The sequence below is a fragment of the Lynx canadensis genome, chromosome C1 (genome assembly GCF_007474595.2).
Source record: "Lynx canadensis isolate LIC74 chromosome C1, mLynCan4.pri.v2, whole genome shotgun sequence".
In the NCBI taxonomy this organism is placed as follows: Eukaryota; Metazoa; Chordata; class Mammalia; order Carnivora; family Felidae; genus Lynx; species Lynx canadensis.
Window position 1 is genome coordinate 168,961,870 of NC_044310.1, and position 21,724 is coordinate 168,983,593.

The 21,724-nt window shown below is 37.4% G+C and overlaps 1 protein-coding gene across 1 annotated transcript in view; it reads right to left on the reverse strand.

Moving 5' to 3' along the window:
* CERKL (ceramide kinase like) overlaps positions 1-21,724 on the reverse strand; it is a 104,739-nt gene that overhangs the window by 21,550 nt on the left and 61,465 nt on the right. Inside the window, exons 3-4 of the mRNA XM_030324493.1 lie at positions 8,782-8,913; positions 1,256-1,319 (exon numbers count right to left, since the gene is read on the reverse strand). Of these exons, the coding sequence (XP_030180353.1) occupies positions 1,256-1,319; positions 8,782-8,913 (196 nt within the window). The remainder of the gene's footprint in view (positions 1-1,255; positions 1,320-8,781; positions 8,914-21,724) is intronic.

A 21,724-nucleotide genomic window follows, 5' to 3' on the forward strand; every position in this document is an offset into this window, starting at 1 on the left:
TAATGTTGCCATCTAGATTTACTCTTCTCAAATTCCTTTTATAAAAGTCTTGTTTTGGTGCCTCTGGGTGACTCAGTCAGTTAAGCGTCCAACTCTTGATTTAGGCTCAGGCCATGATCTCACAGTTCTTGGGATCAAGCCCTGCATCGGGCTCTGCGCTGACAGCATGGAGCCTGTTTGAGACCCTCTCTGCCCCTGCCCCATTCATGCTCTTTCTCTCTCAAAATAAATAAATTAAAAAAAAAGTCTTATTTTACTTATCAAACTTTCTTCTTCATCCACTAATATTGTTTCTTACCAAAAAATATTAAGCATTTCTGGAAAAACAACCTCATCACATTCCTCCCTAAAACATTCTACTAGTTCTTTGGGAAAAGCAAAGCCTTCCAATCTACAGTTAAAGAGACACAACTCTCTTGCCTGAGATTATGAGTACTTGTTTGTTTCCTGCCCATCTTCATGTGACGCAAGTAATTCACATGCTGGTCACCTTTTAAAACTCTGAAATATTAACCCTTGCAAAAAATCTTCCCTAAAATGTTTGTGTCTTACACATCAATCCATCACTTTAGCAAATTGACTTGGCTACTTTTTTAAACTGGCCATTAAAGTATAAGTCACTTGCCTTGTTTCTAATGTTTGCATGACAGTGAACAATTTCTATGCACTCCAGCAACGTATTGCCAACGACAGTTTCCAATGCCTACTGTAGATAACACACTTAATTGGTAGCCACTAAATTATGAAAGAATTAAAATTAGCATCTTTTATTTATACTGAAAATAATATATTTGCTTTTATAAAATATTTACCCTCAACCACAGCCAAATTAAACAGTGGGTAGCTATGAACACCATCAATAAATTTGCAAAAGAGAATCACAATTCAGTTCTACCATAAGACCGGTGTATCTTCCATCAAGGCTTTTCTAGAGACTCGTATGGTTAAAGCCAAGAATTAAGGACTGCCGATGCAAATATATGCACAGTAGGTCAGTAGAACGTGGTACCCTTTGATTTCCAAGTACTTCTATAGATTTCTTCTTTTGCTTTCCTATGCCTGATCCTGAGAGGTAGATGACCACGCCATGTTATCATCATTAATTGTTATTACATAGATATGAACGAAATGGAGTCTAATTACATGTACCACGAATACTGAAATATTTATCAGTCCCAAGTATGTCACTAAAAACTAATGACAACATTTCATAACATAAGCTATATTATATATACAGATTGATAATATAACCTACCCATCAAATTCCTGGAGTTCACATTCCTTTAGGAGTGACAGAGCATGTCCTTCATATTCTGTTACTATTTAAAAACAAACACACAAAAAAGGTGAAAGTTTTAAACAGTGATCTACACTTTTTAACTGAGTTTGGCAAAATAATATCATAAACATATGGTCAGGTCATAAAACAACATTTATTCTTGAATATTTATATTTTAATCATGAGAAAGAGGATTAAGTGTTACTTGCCTGATGTGTTTTATAGCTTTATGTAAAAGAGGGTCATATATTTGTTCCGACTACGTAAGTCATTTGGGGACATCCCACATACAGCAGTTAGATCATTTATCTTGGTGCCTGTCTGTTCAGTGTTCCCTTCCTGATATTATAAATAAGATACATTTCCTTTAAATCAGAAGCCGAAGAGCAGCAGTATTTTGAAAATAAGGCATATTAGCTGGCATCAAGACAGTCAATGTTAAAGCGCTTTGGCAACCTCACACGGATAAATTAGTTGAAAGGTTAGCGTAAGATTTACATACTAGAAGAATGTGTATCTGGAACTGCTAGACTAAAAAGAGAAGCTGGATGTGAAAAAAGGAAGCAAAGCCAACACCAATGATAACAGACCCAAAGCCGAGGAAGGTGGCGGCATGGACCCACCAGAGCCGGATCCTCTGAGGAAATGAATCTGTCACTCCCTATCGCTGTCTCTACGGTCGCGATGCCCTATGCAGTGTTGTAAATGCCAGTGGAGACAGGGTAAGCTGGCACACTGCAGATGGCACCAAGCATCCCAGCCACATTTAGCATTTTCTAGGGCAGCACCGCCAGAGGAGACAGCCCAGCTGTATCCACCCATCAAAGATTTCTGCTGACTGACATGACATTGCAGATGGATTTTTTGTGTAAGAATGTGCATCATTATATGCAAGATTACATTAATCTTTCATGCCTGTCTGTCCCTGGTGCCAGCATGGTTCAAGCTTTTCCTACAATGTTTTTAGATATTGTTAAAAATTATTAGTCTTGGTGTCTAAAAGGATCATTCTGTATCCAGCGAACATTACATTGTAATTCTCCCACAGCTTATTCAAATGCTGTTAACATTCACATGAATAAAACTTCTCTCGATTAAATTCTAATCAGAAGAAAGCTATAAGAAAACTAAGTATAAAATATTAATATTAATAAGCTTGGAAGGTTAAGTTATCATAAGTGATTGTGTTGATCCTTTATAGCCTCAGCAAGTAGTTGCAAACTTCAAAATACAAAATGTTACGTACATACACTGAAAATACTTAATGATATCATGAAGAACTATTTATGCTGAGAATCATTGGATCAAATCTTGCTTTTTAGGCTAAAGATCACTTTGGTAAAGCTTTTCAAATCCAATATAAAATTAGCTTTCAAATTATGCTATGGCTAAATGCTATCTTAATTCAGGAAAAATTTTAAATAATACTCTCTTTGATCTTGCAGGTGGAGTTTGACTATATATTGATGCAAATTACCCAAGAAGAGTGATTTTTTTTAAATGACATTGTAAAAGTTAAAAAAAAAAAAAGTGACCTGGAACAGAGAGAAAAGATGAAAGAAACTTGATCACAATATAGTAGAAAATTGAACAAAAGGAACGAAGACTTCCATGTCAGGGAGCTCACATTCTGGGGACAGACACTAGACACTAACTTTAAACATGAATGCACAGGGGCACCTGTGTGGCTCAGTCGGTTAAGCGTCCGACTTCGATGCAGGTCATGATCTCACAGCTCATGGGTTTGAGCCCCGTGTTGGGCTCTGCACTGACAGCTCAGAGCCGGGAGCCTGCTTTGGATTCTATGTCTCCTTCCCTCTCTGCTCTTCTCCCACTCATGCTCCCTCTCAAAAATCAATAAACATTTTTTAAAAAATAAAACATGATTATAGAATATAAAGTAGCAGTAAGTGATTATAAAGAAAAATAATATAGGGAAAAAGGATAGAGAATAATCTGGACTACTATTTAGATACAGTAGAAGGAATTGAAATATGCATTTAGACAGAATATTATGGGCCCTGGAATTAGAGCCAGATTCAAATCATCCCACTCCAAATAAACATAAGGAGTAGACTGCTGGGCAAATGCAGTGTCAAAAGGTTACTACTACCCTTTTCTTTCACTTGCTTTCTTTTTCTGATGAGAATGACACCCCATGCCCCTTCTATTCAGGAAATTTGGAGGTTCCATTCTTTACAAGGCTTTGAACTCAGTTCTCATTGCTGGGACTCCCCACTCACCCTAACCATTTTAAATATTACTTCCTCAAGAAGACAAGATTGGAGGAAAGTAATGAGGTTGATACTAAGTGTTGATGAGGAAATAGGCTGAAGTAAAATCAGATGAGATTTGGACTTACGGTAACATTTCTTAGTCTGGGGATAAGATTCTATAATGGGCTGAGATACTGACTGAGATGGCATTTTCTCTCCTGTTCTACAGGTGCCTCATAGTAAGCTCAAAATGGAATCTGTCATTTCCACCTTCATATTGCCTCTCAAATATATTGTTCCAATATCCCCTCCTTGCTGCCCAAGACAGGAAAATTAATTCCTAGCTTGTCCCTCTCCTTCCTCTCCCAACCACTTCAAGGCCAAGACCAGTTGTTTTGGTCTTTATTGCTGTAGCATCCCATCTCAAGCCAATGCCCATGATCCAGCCACTGCCTTTTTAATGGGGATAGTAGTCTTTACCCTACTCTGCCCAGAATGACTTTCTCACTTATTTGATCAAATCCTTTTCCTACAAAACCTCTACTGATGACTCTTTATTGTCCCCAGAGACAAAACTCTAACTCCCTGACATCTGAATATTAGAAAAAGATTGGCCAAATAAATCCACAATTATTTACGGGATAACAAAAAGAATCTTTCACACAGAAATCTCTCTTTAGCTGGATATGATACATGAACAGCTCCTCTTCAGATTTTTATTAAAATATAGGTAAAATTGGAAAGATAGAATGCCTCAACTTACTAGCGTCTTTTGTGATTCAGTTTTATCAAATTGCCTAGCTTTCTGCTAGGTGAGATCAGGAATAGCAAGAGGCATTTCCAAGGAGGGAAGGCTTTAAGGAGAGACAAAGAGTCAGAGAGGAAAAACACAAAATCAAAGAGGAGATTTGGTCAAAGTATTAAAAGTTAAACTCACGACCCTAGAAGGAGAAAAAATTTTTTTAAATGAAACTGATAACAAACTCCACTTTCATGATAATTTTACCAGGGCCAGACAGGATGTAAAAATTATCTGGTGACTAGGCACTCCCATGGGCCCAGAGCTGACAGAGATCAAGGCTAAATTCAGAGAAGTGTGATAATGACAGTGAGTATGATAAGGTCTAGCAGCTTTGTTAACAGAAAGATTGAATGAAGGAGATGGAACTGCCTATCATGAATGAGAGAGATCAAGGGCAGACACAGTATCTGTTTCGAGTATTTCAGGGACTCTTCTATGCAAGATGGGACACACATAGTGTGCTCAAGCAAAGGCTGGGAGTTCATCCACGAGGAGTATCAACACTACACCCACCACATACAGGGAATTCAGCTGGATGGCTTCTAAAGCTCCTTCCAGTTTGATTTCTCTGTTGCCTTTTTTCACTTTATTGTTTTATGAATTATCCTACGGATCCATGATCTTCACAAATTCTCTCACGCCTTAGCCAGTGTAATTCCTAAAGTCTACTGTTTTGAGAGGAAGATAAAGACATGATATCATGTCAGCATGGGCTGACCACTTGTTTTTCTGTGATTCATATGCCATCAAGTTATTAGAAAAAAATAACCCCGTTTTTTTCTAAGTTCTTCCAGAAGTTTTTCTGATACCATTATTAGATAAGATACAGCATTTGCGCTGGTAGCAGAGGGGGAATACAGCTTCAGCTCAACTGTTTCAAAAGATGCATACTCAGAAGTGGTCAGGGTTTCAGCAGTAACCAAAATGAAAAGTATATTTTTGTTAATGTGGTGATTCTTTTTTTTTTTTTTAAATGAAGTTTGTACCTTTTGACACCCTTCACCCATTTCTCCCACCCCACCACCTCTGGCAACCACCCATGTTGTTCTCTGTGCGTGTTCAGTTGCTTTTGTTTAAGATTCCACATACAAGTGAGATCATATGGTAATTTATCTTTCTCTGACTTATTTCACTTAGCATAATGCCCTCAGGTTCATTCGTTGTTACAAATGTCAGGATTTTCTTATTTTTTATGGCCAATTATTGCATTGTAAGTATGTGTGTATACACACACACCACATTTTCTTTCTCTCTTCATCCATTGATGGACACTTAGGTTGCTTCCATGTCTCGACCGTTATAAATAGTGCTGCAATGAACATGAGGGTGCGGATATCTTTTTGAGCTAGTGTTTTCATGTCCTTCAGATAAATATCCAGAAATACAATTGCTGTATCAGATGGCAGTTCTATTTTTAAATTTTTGAGGAACCTCCATAATGTTTTCCACAGTGGCTGCACCAGTCTGCATTCCCACCAACAGTGCACCAGGGTTCCTTTTTCTCCACATCCTCACCAACACTTGTTATTTCTTGTCTTTTTTTTGATAACAGCCATTCTAACAGATGTGAGGTGGTATGTCTCATTGTGGTTTTAATTTGCATTTCCCTGACGACGAGTGGTGCTGAGCACCTTTTCATGTTCCTATTGGCCATCTTTATGTCTTCTTTGGGAAAATGGCTATTCAGATCCTTCACCCATTTTTTAGTCCAATTATTAATTTTTTTGCTATTCATTTTTAAAAGAAATATATAGAAAACAACCTTTTAAAGTGTATGTACCTAGCTAGAATTTTTCAAATCCTGCCTCATTTATATGACACTCTCTCCTTGTGAATTCATCATCATGTAGAATTTATTATGTAACTTGTATTCCATTTAGACTCAGCAATGCACACAAGATAGGTTAAAATAATGGTCACACTGGATGTACAGAAAATACATACCTTTTCTGCTTTACTCTTTCCTATATTCTTTTTCTTTCAAGGTGTTAATTGAATCTTACTGTTACATGATTTATGAAACAGACATGCATAGCATCTTTCTATAGAACTTCATAATATACAAGGAGTGTCAAATATATTACCCGGCTCAAACTACAAAACAATACCGTGAAACAGGCAAGAAGATTCTAAAATTTTTCAAGCATTCACATGTTTATTCAGTCCCTCACACGAAATAGGAAACTTTTAAAATATAAATATTTAGCTAATGTACCTACCAAGGTGGGTTTATAAGCAAAAGATGTAATTTTATAATTTTGCCTGTAGGAGGAGTGTTAGGCAGCTAATAATTAGCCATTCTGCACAAATATATAAGAAAATTCTAAATTTGCTTTATGTAATGTCCTAATTTTATTTTATATTAAACTAAATATAATATTCAATAATAATTATAAATTTAGGGGAAAAAAGAGCCCAAGGACATAAAACTTTTCTCTCCAGTGCAAAAGGAGGAAAGGACATTCTGATCATTTCCTCTTAGGTCAGGTTTCATCGTCTACCAGTTTTCTTTCCTCTATTCTCTTTCTCCTCCTTCCTAATCTCTATTCCGCTGGCAGAATCATCTTTAATAAACCAGAGTACAATGCTATGATAAAAAATTTACACCAACTTCGGATTAATACATGATGAGTAAACTCCTGAGTGTGGCGTCATCCATAATCTGGATTTAAACTTCCTCTAGTGCACATTGTTGGGAGACTTTTCAGAAGCCATTTGGACCTTTTCCTCCCTCCCTAATAGAAGCCAGATTTGGTTAAGGTATTTTCAGACTTCAGGAAAAGGGAGTCCTACTTCCAGCCCACACAAAGGGTCTGAATACTTAAAAGACTGACTGCTCCAGGTTGGTCACACATAATAAGACAGTCACACTGACAGGAAGAGATGTTAATCCTTGCTCAGTACTAAAGCATGTTAGATCTCTCACATATAAACACCTTTCCCCATCCCATTTGATTTGAACGAAGAAGGACCCAGTCCGCTGAACCATTTTATGATGATGGAAAAGATCAAATTTATGATGAAGTCAAAACTGAGGAAGTCAAAGCAAATTAATGAAACAATTCCAAAGATATTATGGGTACAACACACATGCTGAACTGAATGATATATAGTAGTATCCACATCAAACTTCTGGATATTAAATCAATGAAACAAAATAATTAATGTTATTAAGTTTACCAATAAGTTTATTCAACTTTTAATTGTTTCATCCTAATATCAATTTCAAACTTTTCTTCTACCAACCTTTGAAAATCTTCAGTGGAAAGGGATGATAGATTTGCATTGTTTCTTTTCCTTACAAATCACTTCTAAGTAAGCCAAAAGCCACAAAGGTAAAAGATTAACTTCTCACTACAATTTTATTTCAGTTCAGAAATTCCTCTTGAATTTTTCATGGTAGTTTCTTTTGAACCGCCATTGTAATAGATGCCTTTCGGAGTGGCTGACCTTCCTAAAAATATGTGGTTGAGTTTTTTGTTTGCTTGCTTGTTTTTGTTTTTGTTTACTTTTTGTAAGGAACTTCCTTCTACCTCAATCCGTCAAGTCAGAGGTGAGGGCATCAAGTCTGATTTATATTGTGAAACCCATCTCCATGGTTACAGCTGAGCAAAACCACATCACTCTGAATCCCTTCCCAAGGAATTTATAAATGGGACTAGGAGAACCCAAATACATTCCAACTTTGTCTCCTGAATAGGTTTATTATGCAATACTCTTCAGCAATTTAAATTTACTACAAGTTTGCACCGTATGTTAGTGACGTGACGTAGAAATGAAATCAGACAAACTGGGGTTATGATTTTTGACAGCATCAACTCTCCTTTTCAGTCCACCCCCCATGGGAGAAATAAGAGACTCAAAGGAAACAAAGGAATTTGGTCACCAAATTCAAAAAGTTGAAAAGGATTTTGCTAACCTTCTTTCTATTAACTTTAGCATTGGCCAATTTCTTTTTCCTCAGCAAAAACCTAAGCACTTTTCTTATTTTAGGCAATGAAGTTAAGCTACTGGCTTCCCAAAATTCATCTAAACCTGCAGTTACATGCTTAGTTTTGACCTAACCAGCAGGGGTCAGAGTCAGAACAAAAACCACCTAATGAAGGATTCCATGGGAAGACAAACATTTAAGTGAGCAAAAACCAACTGCTTGCGAATCTGCAGAAACAATGTGTAAATAATAAACATCTCAATGAATATATCAAAAAGTATGCAGCTCCTCTTGAAATGATTCCTAATAACTTTTAAAGTCTGAAAAAGGGGGTCTAAAGAGAAAATACTGATATTCTAATAAAAATAACACAATAAAAAAAGAAAACAAAATAAGTTATAATCCCGGACCTGACTGTGGTAGGTTATGAAAGCACATAAAAAAGCTTTAGCTATCATAGGTAGTTTCCTCAGTTTGACATAAGAACAAATACAGGTTATTTTGCTTCCTTATTATTTTTTAGTGGCAAAATTATACTGTGAAAATGACTTACTTGTTACGTCAGTCTTTATTCCTGCTGTCCTCAACAGTGGTTCAACCTTCTCATAATAGACCTGGGTAGCTTCTTTTTTGTGGCTTTGGGGGTTAAGAATTATTTTTAATGACTTTGGTCTATTTGAAAAACCTAAGAGGAAAACATAAAGACAAAGGTATTTTTTCTTTCCCTTTAAAAACGTACACTAAGTCCAATTAGAATGTTATTCACCCATTTAAATAGCATTTTCTGTTTTTATTTGAAATTCTTATAAGAGTTTTCCCAAACAGGGCATGATTTTAAAACATTTACATTTCCCTAGCAGTTAAATAGGTATATCCCTCTTAAATCATGAGTTATAACAAAGCATTTATGAAGGAAAATGTGGATGAAAGCAACTTTGTGAATATTATTAGGCAACGTACACTTATCAATCACAGATGATATATCAAATGCCCCGTTAGTATTTATTTCTGAGGGGAAAAAAGCAATAGGCTGCAAAGAACAGAAAGGTTCACTTCCTCTCCTAAGATAAATATGCTCATTATTGGAATTGGGCACTCCAGTGACCCCAGGGCTACCCACGCTTGACCTGTGGATGAGCCCAGGGTGGAGCAGAGTACACAGGGCTGGGTCAGGGTGAGCACCCAGTGCAATGCATGCTGGGACCTAAAAAGAGGGTTAGGTCGAAGTTCAAGCCTGAAAAGGGGCCAGGGGAGAAAGGACTCTTCCCCTGAGAATTGGGAAAGAAAGCCTCTCAGTGGGGATTCGATGAGAGCACCGCCTCACAGTTGGGGCTGAGATTTGATACTACAATTTTCTGGGCTTGCAAGATGCTTATCACTTAGACCCAGTTGGAGCAGGTGCAAAGCAAATTTTCTGTTAGGAAGTGCAGGAGGGACAGAGGAGCCAGAACACTACAGATCACTTCTTCCAAGGTAAGCTGCTGTCATAAGACCACGTTTCAAGGCTAAGAAAGCAGTTACTAGCATCTGCTCTTAATAAAACCATTCCTAAAGCCAAATGGAAAAGTCCATTACACCAAAGTCAGTTTTTTTGCACTTGAAGACAATATTTCATTTCTCATCATATTTGATAGAAGGAAATCTTTCAACAGCACATACTGTTTTGAATTCAGGGAGAGTATTAGATGAGGAAGAGGTAGGACCGTGCTGAACTGCCTACATTCTCTGTAATTGTCCCTGTGCTTAATATTTTGCTAAGAGGCCATTGTCAATCTCATCGTCAAGTCTTAAAATCTCAAAACTATGTTCAATTCCTTCCATTTTTGTTATTTGTTTTTCTTTTTTGTTTTTGCTGTGGTTTTTGTTTTTGTTTTTTTTCCCACTTCTGATTCCTACATTCCTACAAACCAGTGCCCAGATCCAGATCCACGAGATGGTAACTATCTGCTTCCACCCCTTCTGGCCTTCCTAGTTGTTGCCCTCTGGCTTCTCTGCGGCTGCTGCAGGGACAACTCACTGTCCTTCCCATTCCCCTGAGTCCCCCACATCATACCTCCATCAGGCCTGTATCTGTCAAAAGCTGTACCTGTCAAAAGCTGCGTGTGGGCAAGCCTGAACCCCTTAACATGTCATTCAGAGCACTTCTCCAACCAACTCCAACCTATCCTCTCCTTTCCCTCTCCCATGTATTCCATAAACATTTATTGAGCATTTGTGCTGACTACCAGAGCAAAGTGATTAAGATGTGGTTTGTGTTTAAAGGAGAAAGATAAATCCAGAAAATAGAAACCCCACAAAACAAAATAGAATCATTGACAGAAAGGCACCAATAACCATGGGAGTGTATGAGAAGAGGGTGGTTAATTCTTATCAGGGATCCAGGAAAGACTTTCTGGAGAAGGGAGCTTTGGAATGGGGCTTTTGGCTCCTGTGGATTTTCACTACTTAGAATTCCCTCCTTCCTCATACCTCATCCTCTCCCCTAGCAAAACAGCAGGAGCGAGGCCAGAGAAGAAATTCTAAGCAGAGACCAGCACGAAACTCAGTAAGTGCAGAGGTTTTTCTGTTCCATTTCAGCTGCCTCATCATGCTCTGGCACCACTGAATTTTACCTGCCGAATACCAGGTAGGTCAGGCTTCGTTCAGACAATTTCTTCCCTTCCACTCCACCTTATCACCATTTCTGTGACAATTTTGCCACTTTTTTTTTTAAATTAAGTAGGCTCCATGCCCAGCATGGGGCTCGAACTCATAACCCTCAGATGAAGACTCGGCATGCTCTACCTACCAACTGAGTCAGCCAGGCATCCCAAATTCTCCCACTTTTTAAAAGCTTACCTCAAACACCATTTTCCCACTAAAGCCTTTCCTAATCACCAACAGAATTCACCTCTGTGGCTTCTCATTCCCACTTTATTCTGTGTGCCTCTATTAACTACTTTTTGTTACATTTACACACACACAACACGATGAAAAACCCCAAATCTCAGAACTCCTATTGCCAAACCTGGGCCAACATGAAATGGAGTAAAGACTATAATATATCATACTAAGGAGGAGAAGGAAAAACTCTGTCTTATAGAATGACAACTACTAAACAAGGAAGAAATTACAGAGTTAGAAAGATCACTGTGTTTACCACCCAGCTCTATTAATAATAGATTCAGGCAAGACTCAGCAATGGATAGTAAAACCATCAGTGACAGCCAGTTGGGGAACAAAATATTTACTTACTGTTAAACTCTGTCCCTCTTTATTGTTGTCATTACAAAGAGTTAAGAGGGACATTTACAGTGGGGAAATCTAGCAGACACCTCCTTAGTCAAGTAATCAAATTTAACCATACCCTTAAGGTACAAAAGGATACATAAGCGTTGTAATACCTTGTGATATGTAATTCACAACACCAAGGACACAGCACTCCTGTGGTGCATAATGTGGCTCCAACAATCATAGAACACTCAGATGAACTCTAGTTGAGGGGCGTTCTCAACATAACTGCCTTAAACTCTCAAAAAATGTCAGTATCGTGAGAAACAAAGAAAGTTGAAGACATGTTCCAGATTAAAGGAGACTAAAGAGAGGAGAAATAAATGCAATTCTGGATCAGGTAAAACAAAAACAAAAACAAAAACAAAAACCTGCTATAAAGGATAAGACTGCTGTCTTTTAACCAGGAAGGACAAAGCAGTTAAAGCTAGGCTGGCTCACTTTCATTAAAACGTGACAAGGACAAGAAACTTGTTCTACACCTCAGAAGCCAAGACTCAGATTAAATATCCAAAATAAATTTATCTTACCCGGTATTTTTATCGAAAGACCCTGCTTCATTTCTCAGGCCCAGCATGCAAAGTGTCTAGGCACTAAATGTCAGTCATCAGTGTTATAAAAACCAACTTTTATTTCCCCCTCTTTCTAGATCATGACTGAGGTAACAGAAGATTTTGGAAATAAGAAACAGTCATTTGGGGCTTATGAGGATAAGGACATTGTAGTTGAAGGTTTATAGCCTTATAAACATACATATACTATATAAATATAGAGTATGCTATATGTCCGATTCAACCTTTGTGAAACAATCCCCTTAGTCAGGAAAGAGGCTAAAACTATTAAGATTTTCTTAAAAGGTTTAAACAAAGGGGTGCCAGGGTGGCTCAGTCAGTTAAACGTCAGACTCTTGGTTTTAGCTCAGTTCATGATCTCATGGTTTGTAAGATCATGCCCTTCATTGGGCTCTGCGCTGACAATGTGAAGTCTGCTTGGGATACTGTCTCTTTTTCTCTCTCTGCCCCTCTCCCACTCATGCTCTCTCAAAATAAATAAGCAAGCTTAAAAAAAAGATTTAAACAAATTAATTTTATTCTTAAGCCCCAGTTTACAACAATAGCAATAGAAACTAAATAAATTAAGCAGAATGTTCCATTCCTTAGACACCCTGATAAACTGCAGTCTTTTTAAACATAAAACAACAAAGCCAATTTTTCACCAGAGCATGTATTCACTTTTCTCATTTATCTTTTCCTTTTGGGTGCACTTAATATGATGATTATGAAGCTAGAGTCTAAGTATATAAAAATTAGGTAGCAATTTGATACCTATTTAGAGATCAGAAGGGGGGATTTCTATTGAATAAAGCAGGATTTTTAAAAGATTTTCTTAATTAGGTGGAATAAAGAGAGATAATTAAAAAGTCTCCAACCTCTCTGCTCTCAGGCTCCCTCCTCAAGCTTCTCTCTACTTTATTCAGCTCCTTCAACACACCATGCTCCCTCTACCACAGTGCCATTTCACCCACTCTGCCTTGTCTGCCCACCTATGCTTGCTGCTACTGTGCTTAATTAACCCATACTCTTTGTTTTGATCTCGCCTTAGTCATCACTTCCTTGGGAAGGACTTCCATGAACCCCTTGGTTTTGTGACGTTAGCTAGGTCATTTCCCCCTTATCATTTGTTCTTACAGGTCCCTACACTTTCCAATCTTGATTCTTTTAGCATTATAATTTTATACCTATTATTTGTTCTCAGACCTTAGACTGGAAACTCTGGGGTTTTTCTCCATATCCTATCTCCTAAGTGCAAGGCATATAATAGATGATCACATACTTGATGAATGAATAAAAGGGTAGTGTTAACCTTTAGCCATATGGATAGTAATGGCATCCATTCATTTACCCGCAAATAACTGCATGCGTACTATTTGCCAGACAGGATTCTGGAAGCTGAGGCTCTATCAGTGAACAAAGTTTCTGCCTTCACGAAGCTTCCATTTTAATGGTAAGGGACGGAAATAATAAGAGAACTTAGAGTATGTCAAGCGGTAATAAGTTCTCAGGATAAAATGAAACCCCAAAATGGGAAAAGAGGAGGACAAGGTAGAAGAAATGACTTTCTGGCCAGGGAAAATCATATCACTCCCAGCCTTGTAGGCACTGACAAGGACTTTGACTTTTGTTCTGAGTGAGAAGAAAAGCATGGTGATTTGTGACAGCATAGCAACATAACCTTGCATGTTAAACGGATCACCCGAGCTGCTCTGTGGAAAGCAGACACTGTAGGTACGAGGACAGACAAAGTAAGAACAGGTGGGAAATGACTGTGTTTGGATGAAGTGGAGATTCTAAGAAAAGTTAGATTCCAGACATATTTTAAAGGTAGAGCTGACAGGATTTTGTTTACTCTTTAGGTGTGTTATGTGAAAGAGAACAGTCAAAGAGTAGTCAAATGTGTGGGTAAGGGGAAAGTGAAAACACAAGAAGGATTAAGAATTAATGAAAACGTGGTATAATCAATTAACTGTAGTCTCGGGATAGGGGTTGAATAATTTTAGGAGTTGGGAGAGTAGATCAAGTGAGGTAGAAAGACAGAAGCCAATAGCCACATGCAGGGTAGCATGTTTGAAAGTGAGACTGAGTTACTGGTAATGACAATAATAAAACCTGATGAACTTCATATTCATCGGAATCATCTGAAGGGCTACTTAAAACACAGATTTCTGGTTCCCAGGCACAAGAGTTTTAGACTTAGTCATCTGGGGTCTGAGAATTTATTAATAAGTCCCCAGGTGACACTGATGATGTTGGGTCCAGAGATCACACTTTGAGAACCACTGCTGTAAAAGTATGATTACAGGAGGTGGATGAAGTGTAGATCAAGATCTTTGAAGGAAAGGAAAGCTAAAAACTGAAAGAAAATCTATAAAAACACATAAAATTAGGGGTGCCTGGGTGGCTCAGTCAGTTAAGCATCCGACTTGAGCTTAGGTCATGATCTCATGGTTCTTGGGTTCGAGCCCCACATCGGGCTCTTTGCTGACAGCCTGGATCCTGAAGCCTGTTTCAGATTCTCTGTCTCCCTCTCTCTGCCCCTCCTCTGCTCGCGTTCTGTCTCTGTCTCAAAAATAAATAAACATTTAACAAAATTTAAAAAAAACACATAAAACTATTGCAGCTATAATGTTGGAGAGAATGACAGTAAGACAGAAGCTAATATCATCAAGGAGTAAGAAAAACGAACCAGTAGTCTGCACAGGACGATAACAAGCTAAGCTAGTGACATCTAATGGACTGAGCTTCAATACTGAGGATTTTTTTTTTTTAACATTTTTTATGTTTTTTAAGAGACAGAGCATGAGCAGGGGAGACGCAGAAAGAGAGGGAAACAGAATCCTAAGTAGGCTCCAGGCTCCAAGCTGCCAGCACAGAGCCTGATGTGGGGCTCAAAATGCAAACTGCAAGATCATAACCTGAGCTGAAGTCGGACACTTAACCAACTGAACCACCCAGATGCCCTGTCAATACTGAGGATTTTTAAAGGAGAGAAAATGGTCTCAAAATAGCAGTGAGATGCAAGACAGATATGGAGACATTGACAACACCTCCAGGACCAGTGGTCTGAAATGCAAGATGGAGAAAACAGCCACCACTTGAGGGCTGCAAGAGAAGCTATAAATAAACTCCTGAGAGAGCTGGGTCTCTCTACTAAAGTAAGAAGGTAAGGGAAATTTGGGGGAAAGTGGTTGACAATATAGGAGATTTTGCTCATGATGGACTATTCGTTCCACAGGGCAGAACAGTATCTGGAGCAAAGCAGAGGGGGACGATGTCAGGCTGGAGGGTACAAAGAGCTTTAGACAAATGGCAACCCAACTGATGAAGGGCCTTGGGCAGTAACACGGCATGAGAGAAATAAGAATTGTTTGCAGCAGTTGGGATTGGAGAATGGAGTATGAGGAGCGGGGTCTTGCCCCAAGCACACAGAGCTCTAAGAATTTATCCTCCCTCCAGCCAATGCCAAAGCTGGGGGAGGAGAGATGTTGCCTGGAGCCAGAAGAGCTACAAAGTCTCTGCCCCTCTCAGTAGACCAACCAGTGTTTGAATCTAAACCCAAGTCTGTCTGAGGCACTAGGTTATGCTCTTCACACAGTGATCTCAGTGCAAATGTTCTATATTTGAGGATCACATGGTCAGCTGTCTCCTGTACAAACATTTTCATGGTAAAAACTTCAAAATCTCTGTTTTCAGCTCATTTTTGACAGCCAGTTCCCCTTCTGGATGACAACCACTAGTATCACTTTGAGAATCCTTCCAGAAATATTCTATGTAAAAAAATAATAATATAGCAAAAAAAAATATTCTCTGCATATATAAAAATGCATGTGTATGTTCTATAACTTTTTACATAGATGGAGCATCCCTACCCACTATCCTGGATCTTGATTTTTTTCCATTTACCATATTTTGGAGATGACTTCATATCACTACATAAAGGATCATTCTCACTTCATTTAAAGCTGACTAGTACTTTGGATGAACCTCAATTTAATTAACTAGTTCCCTGGAAATGTGTATTTAAGTTGTTTCCAATCTTCCTTTACTGCAAACAATACTACAATGAATATCATTTTGCATCTATTTGCATGTAACTACAGGACAAATTTCTAGAAGAATTACTGGATCAAGGGGCATGCACCCTTGAGAGTTTATCCTATTGCCTAATTACTTGCTGTTGAAACAATTTAGAGTTGTAACCCCCACCCTCCCTGCCAGTAAGTGGGTGTTAGAATCACAGTGATTTAAAAAATTTTTTTTAATTTTTATTTATTTTTGAGAGGGAGAGTGAGTGGGGGAGGAACAGAGAGAGGGAGACAGAATCTGAAGCAGGCTTCAGGCTCCGAGCTGTCAGCACAGAGCCCGATGCAGAGCTCAAACTCACAAACTGTGACATCATGACCTGAGCTAAAGTCAGACGCTTAACCGACTGAGCCACCCAGGCGCCCCAAAGTCAATGATTTTAAATCTTAGCTCTCCCACTTACCAACTGTGTGACTTTGGGTTATTTGTCTAATTCTCTGTTTTTCAATTTCCTGATCTGTAATATGAGGACAATAAGAGTACTTCCTACAAAAGGTAATTGTGATGGTTAATAAGCAAATTTAAGTGCGTAGAAAGTACATGGCACATAGTCAGCAATTTATTACTACCGATTTATACTCCACCAGGAACAGTGACTATTTTCTTACACCCTTATAAACCCAAAATATCTTCAAACTTTTTGATCTTCGACAGTATGAGAAGAGAAATATTGTATCTCATGCTAATTTCAATTTACATTTCTCTTTATGAGAGAGGCTGAGAAATAAAAGTGTCTAAGATACTTTTATTTTTCTGTTAACTGTCAGTTTATAGCATTAGCTAATTCATATTGCTTTTGCCATATTACCATAAGATTAATCTTTTGTTTGTTACATGAGTTACAAATACTTTTCTGTGTCATTGCCTTTAATTTTTAATCATGCCATTTTTTTCTGTTTGAGAAAGATCTTTATTTTTTCTGACAGTTTTAATTTTATGCACCTATTGTTAAATTTATCATTTTTGTGGTTTCTGAGTTTTGTCATATTTAATAGTTTCCTTTTGTGATCCAAGAAAACACTGTATTTTTCTTCTAATAATTTTATGGTCTTTATTTCATATTTTTACTTAATCCTATCTAAAATTTCTCTTAATAGAGGTATGAAATTGGAATTTGACTTCACTTTTTTTGCCAGATGACTATCCACCAGTCCCAACATCATTCATTCATTGGATCATCTTTCTCTTAAAGATTCCAAATGCCACCTTCAGATAAATTTCTGAATGTGCTTGGATTTCTTCTGATCCATTTAATCTGAAGTCTACTGATCAATTCATATGTCAGTACCATAATGTTTCTAATATTATAGTTTTGAAATGACTTAATAGTTGGGAGGGTTGTCTCTTTTTTATTACTTTTAAGAATTTTCATGTTTATTTTGGCTTATCTTTGCACATGAATTTTTTATGTTTATTTTTGTGAGAGAAAGAGACAAAGTGTGAGTGGGAGGGCAGAGAAAGAGGGAGACACAGAATCCAAAGCAGGCTATAGGCTCTGAGCTGTCTGGACAGAGCCTGATGCAGGGCTCAAACCCACAAGTGTTGAGATCATGACCGGAGTCAAAGTCAGACACTTAACCCACTGAGCCACCCAGGTGCCCCTACACATGATCTTTAAAATCAGTTTGTCCAGCGTAAAAAAAATTCTACTGGAATTTTATTGGGATTAAATAATAATTGTACAAAGCATGGTATGCTTTTCCATATTAAGTCTCCTGTATCCCTCAGTACCATGTTAAACATTTTTCAGCTAAATACTGAACTATTCTAGATTTTTTTTAATCTTTTCTGTTACTGTCAATATGCTCCCAATTTCTTCCCAACTGACTATTTACCACATCTATCAAAACTATTAATTTCTACACCTAACACATTTTTTAATTTTCTCATTGTTCATCACAGACATTTCCTTTATTCTTTTGGATTTTCCAGGCTAAAACTCATTTCATCTGCAAATAATGGCAATCTGACTTTCTCTTTTCCAACTGTTATTCACATTTATTTTCTTCTCTAGTCTACTTGCATTGGTCGGCTCCACCAGAAGAATATGACTAATAGTGCTGATAAAAGATACTCTTGTCAGTTCTAGAATTGAACTGAGAATACCTCAAAAGTTTCTCCATGGAACCTTTAAAATGAGATATGTATTTATCATGTTGACAACATATCCATCTATTTTTATTAAGAGTTGCTTGGTACTCATAAATAGACCAATCTATAATTTTCCTTTTTTGGATCTGCATCATCAGATGTTGGTATATATTTCATTCAAACTCTGTAAACAAAATCTGGGAGTTTTCCTTATTTTTCTATGCCCTACGATAGTTTAAATAGTATTGAAGTTTTCTGTTCCTTAAAGGCATGGTAGATATCTCTGTGAAAATATCAGAGTCAGTGTTGTTTGTTTGTCCTTTAGGAGTACAAAAAAATTATTGCCTCAGTGGTAATTGGTCTGTTTAAGTTTTCTATGTCTTCTAGAGTCAGTTTGGCCATTTTTATTTTCCTAGACAATAGGCTTATTCACTTCATCCTACTCCTAGGATTGTCCAGGTTGCCCACTGGGTTTAGACACAGTCTTCTTACTGAGTAGTAGTAGCTACACTATCTCCCCTTGATAATTAGAACTGATCACCTTTGGCAGCATAGCAGTTTCATTATTATTTTTTTCCATTTGTTGCTCATATTTTTCCATTTGTTGGTTCAATAATGTAGTCAACTAATTCTCAATGTCCAATTCAATTGAACCATTGTCACGTTCCCATATGAAAGTATTCTTCTCTCCGATTAACACCTCTAAAGCAGCAGAGTTCAGAGTTGTAGGGGCAGGAAATAAAAATCTTATGAGGGGGTCATTGGAGGTGAAGTTAAGAGATAATACTTTTATCTTCACTTCTTGGTTCGTAGACCCATGTATTTGGTTTATAGAACAGAAACTACTTTAATTTCCCAAAATTTTGTCTCCTGGGTAGAACACAATGTAATACAACAGGAAACATGGTAAGACCAACAAATCCCATAGTTGTCAGCCAATTGCCTCACTTCTTTTAATATAAATGAGTCCCTTGATCAAAAGCAGCACAGAATGTAAATTCATGGAACAAGGTATTTAGTAGGGTCCCAGATGGTAGTGTTGTCAGTAACATGGTGGATAGGAAATTCAAATCCATACCTAAAGTAAACATTCATAGCAATGAGGCCTAACCACTGACTTTCCACAGTGGAGGGATTCCAATGTAATCAACCTGCCACCAAACGGTTGACTGGTTGCTCTAAGATACAGAGCCATCTTTAGACTCAAGGCTGATCTGTTTACAGGTAGAATACTCAGCAATAATGGGAGTCAAACCAGGCTTGGTGAACACAAGTACTGGCTGTTATTTCCCCCATCTCTGCATGAAGGCCACTTTGTGTATGTGCTCACTGTGCAAGCCTTAGGGTTGCTCTGAAAAGATGCTGACTTACATCTGTAGAATGCGGTAACTTGCTTGCCTAATTATCTCATCTTTTGAAATAAATGCTCTTTGGTGAGCATTTACATAAAACACAAATCTCATATTCTGTCCTTATTCTGTGAAAACCAACCATATACGGCTGCCTCCTACATCCTTGTCACCAAACTTCTAATTGTTTCCTCCAAGTTCTTGAAGCTCTAAACCATTGTCCATGCATTAAGATGGATCTATCCCTCTGGCCATCACTCCTTAATAACTAGTATCAATTGTCTGAAGTTCTGCCCACCACAAGAATTTTCTTTCCCTATCTTTTAGTAACACTCGAGTGGGGCTGTATGCTTCAGTGGCTAATTACTATTGTATCATGAAGATACCCATTTATTTCCTTTAGTTTACTAGTCCTAGAAAACATCTCACGATGCCACATATGTGGGAGCAAGAAAAGTAAAGCAATGCGGTAACAGTTGTAGGTCACCAGCATATTCAATTTACTAGACCCTTCTCCTCTAGCCATTTCATCATATTATCTGTATAAAACAGCTTTTTATTTAGAATAGCTAGAGTATTTTATGTTTTATACAACTGAACTCTAATACAGATGTCTAATAGACATCTCAAAGTTAACATATTCAAAACTGAAATTCTGATTTTCCCTACCAAATGGGGTCGGTCTATCTACCCATAGTCTTCCCTATTTCACTAAATAAGAATTTCCTCTTTCCACATGCTCCAGTCAGAAACTTTACTCTGAAAATTGGTAATTACAAATAACTAGTTATGAATTTATCCTGCCTCTTTAGTAAGTACTGCATTTATGAGTAATCAAATAGTACCAGTAGGAGAAGCAACATCCCTTTTTATAAAATAATAAGACTAATTTAGAAATAATGATTAAGCATAAAAATTTTCATGATCTACCTTTATTTAAACAATTAGTTCAGGCACAGATGATAAGTGATAAAACTATTAAGTAAAATATTTATTGAAAACTATTCTCCCTGGTCCATGAGTATTACCCAACAATTATCTACTGGTTTCAAATAGAAATGTTACAATGGAGAGATCAAGCCATCATCCCTTTGATTCAGGGATCAATCTTAGCCTTGGGGAAATCTTATCCACATTAATCATGAGATAGTCAGACATTGCATATCACCTGAGATAATGAAATATGAAGTACCCAGTACTTCTTGCCCAATATGAACCTAATTAAGCCTTTATATTAGAAATACAGTTTTCAAGAGAAGGAATAGAAGAACATGTTAAATGACACTACCAAGAAGCAATCAGACAGTGGTACAACACTACGGCTCAAAGGGTGGTCTTCAGAAGAACAACCCAGAGTCACCCAGCAGTTCAGTAGAAAGGCCCATACCAGAGACTCACTGAGTCAGAATTTCTGGGAGTGGGGACCAGTAATCCATATTCCATAAGGAATACATAATTATTCCTTATGTAGGAAATCTACAGTACAACCTAAAGATATCTACATGACAACCTCATCTCTTCCATAAATCAATGTCAGAATTTAAAAAATGAGGAGGGGAATGTTTGGTATTATAGTTTAAATATACAGTGAAACTTGGTTTGCAAGCATAATTCATTCCAGAAACATGCTTGTAATCCAAAGCACTTGTATACCAAAGTGAATTTCAAGAACCATTGGCTCAGTTGTGATCATGTGACAGTGTCATGTACTACTCATATTGCAAGACATTGCTCATTTATCAGGTTAAAACGTATTAGAAATGTTTGCTCGTTATGCAGAACACTTACAGAACAAGTTACTCACAATCCAAGGTTTTACTGTATCTAATTTGACGAATGATCCTTGATTGAATACTAGTTAGTACAAATCAGCTATAAAAGACATTTTGGAAAACATGGGGAAAATTTCAGTATGGACCAGGTATTCAATGATAATGAGAAACTATTGTTCATTCTTTTGGTAGGGTAATGATATTTGGTTACTTGCAAAACGCTTTTTTTTTTTTTTTAGAGATGCATACTAAAGTATTTCAGAGAGAAATGTCATGATGTATGTAGTTTAAAACGTACTAACAGAATAAAATGTTAACACAAATATGGAAAAAATGCTAGGAACTGTAGAATCTAGGTGTTAGCAATATAGGTG